Source organism: Eimeria tenella, genomic scaffold (genome assembly GCF_000499545.2).
Source record: "Eimeria tenella Houghton genomic scaffold, Eth_scaff25, whole genome shotgun sequence".
Classification (NCBI taxonomy): Eukaryota; Apicomplexa; class Conoidasida; order Eucoccidiorida; family Eimeriidae; genus Eimeria; species Eimeria tenella.
In genome coordinates, this window is record NW_013542365.1 from 1 (window position 1) to 5,163 (window position 5,163).

At 59.7% G+C, this 5,163-nt stretch overlaps 2 protein-coding genes across 2 annotated transcripts in view; both read right to left on the minus strand.

The window, feature by feature from the left end:
- Positions 1-548: 548 nt before the first annotated feature.
- Positions 549-4,183, minus strand: ETH_00024590 (uncharacterized protein; the record flags this gene model as incomplete). Its single annotated transcript, XM_013375029.1, has 5 exons — positions 549-1,144; positions 1,431-1,668; positions 1,789-1,864; positions 2,092-3,173; positions 3,353-4,183. The coding sequence occupies 5 exons, from the start codon at positions 4,181-4,183 to the stop codon at positions 549-551; spliced, it is 2,823 nt and encodes a 940-aa protein (XP_013230483.1).
- A 152-nt stretch (positions 4,184-4,335) lies between these two features.
- ETH_00024595 (uncharacterized protein) overlaps positions 4,336-5,163 on the minus strand; it is a gene marked incomplete at both ends in the record, with an annotated part of 1,349 nt that continues 521 nt past the window's right edge. The window contains one exon of the mRNA XM_013375030.1: positions 4,336-4,982. Coding sequence (XP_013230484.1) covers positions 4,336-4,982 — 647 coding nt within the window. The remainder of the gene's footprint in view (positions 4,983-5,163) is intronic.

The following is a 5,163-nucleotide window of genomic DNA, read 5'->3' on the forward strand; positions in this document are numbered from 1 at the left end:
CGGAGGGCTAGCTGGGTAGCTAGCTAGCTAGCTAGCTAGCTAGCTAGCCTGCTGGCTAGCTAGCTGGCTGGCTTGGTAGCTAGCTAGCTAGCTGGCTAGTCAGCGGACGGAGGGCCAGTTCGACGGGCAGCTAGCTGCGTAGCTAGCTAGCTGGCTCGCTGCGCTAGCTGCGGGTAGCTAGCTAGCTATCCAGCTAGCTAGCTAGGCTAACAGCCAAGTGGCTAGCTAGCTATTTAGCTAGCTAGCTAGCTGGCGGGGCCGACAGCTAGCTGGCTGCTGGCCAGTCAGCAAGATGGCAGGCCATTCCACCCACGTAGCTAACTAACGAGCTAGCTAGCTAGCTAGCTAGCCAGCTAGCTAGCTAGCCAGCTAGCTAGCTGTCCTTGGTTGACCAGCTGGCTATGTAGCTAGCTAGCCACTGGCTAACTAGCTAGCTAGCGTCTGGCTGCTGTCTGCGAGAGTTGGCTAGAAAGAACTCAAATTATTAAAAAATGTGTCAAGTAGAGTAAGAGCAGCATCTGCTGCTGCTGCTGCTGCTGCTGCTCTTGCTATTTATTCGCCAGGAACGCTGCAACGAGTTGCTGCTGCTGCAGCAGCAACTTCTTCCGCCGGGGCTCTCTGTGGAAGAGAGCAGCAATCTGCTGCTGAAGCTGCAGCAGCAGCAGCAGCGAAGTCCTCTCGCTGCATTGCTGCAGCGCGGCAGCAGCAGCGCGCACCTGCCCTGGTGTCTCGGCCTCGCTGCTGCTGCTGCTGCTGCTGCTGTTGGCGAGGAGGCAGGAGAGAGCCGCTGCTGCTGCTGGCTGCTGCTGCAGCAGCTCGTTCTCAAAGTTGCAGCAGCGCTGCAGCAGCAGCAGCCAGAAGTCAACAGCAAAGTGGCGTTTGAGCGGCAGCTGTACAGACACCTCAGGCCGCAGCAACTGCTGCACCTGCTGCTGCTCCCGCTGCTGCTGCTGCCGGTTCAGTGGCCTGTTCTCCTTTTGCGTCTCTCCCTCGAGCTGCTGCTGCTGCTGCCGCTGCTGCTGCTGCTGCTGCTGCTGCTGCAGTTCTCTGCCGAGCAGCAAATGCCTGCCTAGCAGCAAGTTTGCTGCTGCTGCTGCAAGGCCTCTAAGGTCAATCCCGTGGAGGGCCCAGCTCTCTTTAGGGTCTGAACAAACGCAGCAGCAACCATCGAACCTGCTGCTGTTCTGCTGCTGCTGCTGCTGCTGTTGTTGTTGCTGGTGTTGCTGCTCTACTGGGCCAGCAGCGCCGCGTGATGCAACGGCTTGGCAGGCAGTGAGCAGCAGCAGCAGCAGCAGCACCAACGCCAAGCGCAGCAATAACAGCAGCAGCATTAGCAGCAGGCAGAACTTGCAGGAACACTAACGCCAAGAGCAGCAGCAACAGCACCAACACAAGAAAACGCAGCAGCAGCAGCAGCAGCAGCAGCAAACCTTGGCTCTTGTCGCCGAGCAGGGGCTGCAAGATGCAGGTGCTGCAGCAAAGGGATCGGGAGTCGATCCCGCAGCTCCAGTCGATCCCCAGCACTTCCAGCACACTTGCTGCACCCTCAGGAAGCAACGGGTGCTGCTGCTGCTGCTGCTGCTGCTGTTTGGGCTGCGGCGGAGCTGCTGCAGCAGCAGCAGATACGAGGAAGCTGCTTAGGCTTATGTTGCAGTGCAGCAAGCCCACCTATGAACAGATGCAGCAGACACACAGGCTCAGCGCTAGCGCTAGCAGCAGCAGCAGCAACAGCAGCAGCAGTGGCAGCAGCAGCAGCAACAGCAGTAGCAGCTGCAGTCCACTGGTCACCTGGTGCAGCTGCTGCAGCAGGATCAGCTGCTCGTACACCAGATAGAGGCAAAGTTCCTCAGGGGGATGAGCGCCCCTGCAGCAGCAGCAGCAAAAACGTTCGCAGCAGCAGCAGCAGCAGCATTTGGGGCAGCAGCAGCAGCGGCTGCCCGGCTGCAGCTGCAGCGAAGCAATGCCGGCTGCTGAAGTACCAGCAGCAGCAGCAACAAAACCGCAGCAGCGCCTAAATAGATAACAGCAGCAACTAAAACGTACGCAGCAGCAGCAGCAGCAGCAGCAGCAGCAGCAGCAGCGGCAGCAGACTTTTGCAAAAATAGTTCATTAACAATTTCCAGCAGCGACGCCGACTGGGGGGCCCTGGAGACAAGAAGAAGCGTTACGTCTTTGCTGCTGCTGCTGCTGCGCTTGCTACTGCTGTTCTTGCTGCTTCTGCTGCAGTTGCTGCTGCCGCTGCTGCTGTTGCTGCAGATTTGCTGCTGCTGGTGCTCCAGCCGCAGCACCTGCCCGTGGCGCTGAGAGCAAGCACCAAAGAGTCCCGTGCACTGTTGCTGCTGCTGCTGCTGCTGTTTGTGCTGCTGTGGCTGCAGCGCCTGCAAGAAGTTGACGTGGCGCTGCAGCAGCTGCTGCAGCAGCAACCCCCCGAGTACATCAGCAGCAGCGAGAGATGAAGAAGCACAAAAGTGGGCCTCCATTGGCAGTAGCCATTTCGCAGGCGGAGTAGCAGCAGCAGCAGCAGCAGGTCCTGCTGATGACTTTCTCGCTTCTGTTGCACCGGTTGCTGCTGCTGCTGCTGCTGCTGGAGGTGCAGCCACGGCGGGAGCAATGCTGCTCGTGCTGCTGGCCGCTGTGGTGCAGTTGCTGCTGCTGTTGCTGCTCCGGCTGTCCTGAGTTGCCTGTTTTCCACTGCTTGTTTTGCTGCTGCTGCTGCTGCCGGTGTTGCTGCTGCTGCTGCTGCAGTCATCCTTAGCTGGTCCTACAGATGAGCGCTGCAGCCCATAGGTATCGAGGGACATAAGTAAGCTGCTGTTCGTGCTGCTGCAGCTGCTGCTGCTGCTGCTGCTCAGCGTACCGCAAGCACGTTGGCTCTGCTGCTGCTGCTGCTGCTGCTGCTGCAGCGGGTGCAGCGCAAGTCTGCGGTTGCTCTTGCTGCTGCTCTTGCCGCTGTGGCTGCTGCTGCTGCTGCTGCTCGTTTGTGGGGTACTCAAAGGCATCAGCGCCTTTCGGGGCTTTAGCTGCTGCTGAGGAGCAGCAGCGAGACTGCTGCCGCTGCTGTCGCTGCTCTTCACAGTGCTGCTGCTGCTGCTGCAGCAGCAGCGAGCCAAGGATCGGACGCAGAAAAGTTTAGCCAGCAGCAACTCCCGCAGCGCAGCACCGCCGGCGTTGAACTGCAGCAGCAGCAGCAGCAGCAGCAGCAGCAGCAGCACATTAGCAGTAAGGGGGGGTGCTTAGGTTCTCACCGGGAATGCGACGGGCCATGAAAGCCAAACCGTAAACCCTAAACCCTGCAGCCTAAACCCTAAATCCTAAACCCTAAAATGAAAACCCTAAACCCTAATTGTCTCACAAAGAGTTTCGCCGTGACAGGTAAGGGAGCTGATGCTGCAGGATTATCTGCAGCAGGCAGCAGCAGACCACTGAAGCATTTTGGCGCTGCTGCTGCTGCTGCTGCTGTTGCTGCTGCTGTTACGCAAGGCTCTTTTGCAGCTTGTGCAGCAGCAGCAGCAGCTGCTGCTGCTGCTGCTGCTGCATCCTCGTCTTCTTTAAGCAGAAGCAAACGGCGAGGGGGCCTGCTGCTGTCTTGGCCCTGAAGCAGCAGGAATGGTGCCGCTGCTGCTGCTGCTGCTGCAGAGCCCCGCGTTGTTGCTGCTGTTGCTCTTGCTGCTGCTGCTTCTGCTGCGATCGCAGAAAAGACTTCATAATCAAGAGGCAGCGTAAAGCGCGTCCCTGCTGCTGCTGATGGTGCTGCTGCTGCTGCTGAAGCAGCCGAATTAAGGAGCTTGTGCGCGAGCTCCCCGCTGGTGCTGCTGCTGCTGCAGCCTTTGCTGCTGCTCCTGCTGCTGCTCCTGCTGCTGCTCCTGCTGCTGCTCCTGCTTCGGCTGCTGGATGAGCGGCATAGGGCTCTCGGCATGCGGCAGCAGCAGCAGCAGCAGCTGTTGCTGGTGCTGTTGCAGCAGGAATAGCTATAAACCCCAAACGATGGAGTTGTAGGGGGAACGAACGACAGCAGCAAAGGCAAGCTGCTGGTTTTGCTGCTGCTGCTGCTGCTGCTGCTGCTGTAGGGCTGCTGCTCCCGCAGCCGTTGAACTTCGTGCAGCACTTGCTGCTGCAGCAGCTGCCGGTGGGTCGGAGCTGCAGCAGAAGCCCTGCTGCTGCTGCTGCTGCAGTGACCCAGCATTGCTGCGAGGGGCGGCAGCAGCAGCATAGTTGCTGCTGCTTCGTCTTGCTGCTGCTGCCACTCAGCGCTGCACAGCGGGACAAACCTGCAGCAGCAGCAGCAGCAGCAGCAGCAAGCTTGGGACGCAGTGAAGAGCCGAAAGGGTTTAGGGTTTAGGGTTTAGGGCTCAGGACGTGCCTGTTTCTGCTGCCAATTAGAGAGAAGTCAACGGCTGTTGCTGCTGCTGCTGCTTCTTCTGGGAGCAGCTGCTGCTGCAGCACATGCAGCAGCAGCTGCAGCTCCTCGTTCTTGATTTCCTCTGCAGCAGCAACACCAGCAGCAGCAGGATGCTTCCTCGTCGCTGCTGCTGCTGCTGCTGCACTGAGCTGAAGCTGCTGTCTCAGCGAGGGGAGGGGCAGCAGCATTTGCTGCTGCTGCTGCTGCTGCTGCTGCAGCACGCGGGCCACCCGGCTGTCGCTAAGGCTTTTTCCCAGGTGCTTCTGCAGCAAGCCTTCGAGAAGCTGCTGCTCCCGCTGCCCCCCACCCTGCTGCTGCTGCTGTTGCTGTTGCTGTTGCTGCTGCTGCTGCTCCTGCTGCAGGTGCAGTCTTAGCTGCGGAGGAGATTGCGGTGTATCCGCAGTCTGCTGCTTCGGCTGCCTCAGAAGACGCGCCTGCTGCTGCTGCTGCTGCTGCTGCGGCTGCAACTGATGTTGCTGCATTTGCTGCTGCTCTTTTCTGTGCGGTTGCTGCTGCTGCTGGTGGTTAGTGAGAACCTTCGACTTCCTCGCTGTTGCTGCTGCTGCTGCTGCTACGGGAGTGTCTGGGAAGCGGGCAGCAGCCGCAGCAGCAGCAGCAGCAAATACGGCAATCCGACTGCCTCAGCAGCATCAGCAGCAGCAGCACAACCCGCTTGTCTCTGGCTCCCTCTGCTGCAGCGGAAGCAGCAAAAGCAGCGAGAGCAGCAGCAGCGCGGGCTGCTGCTGCTGCTGCTGCGGCTGCTG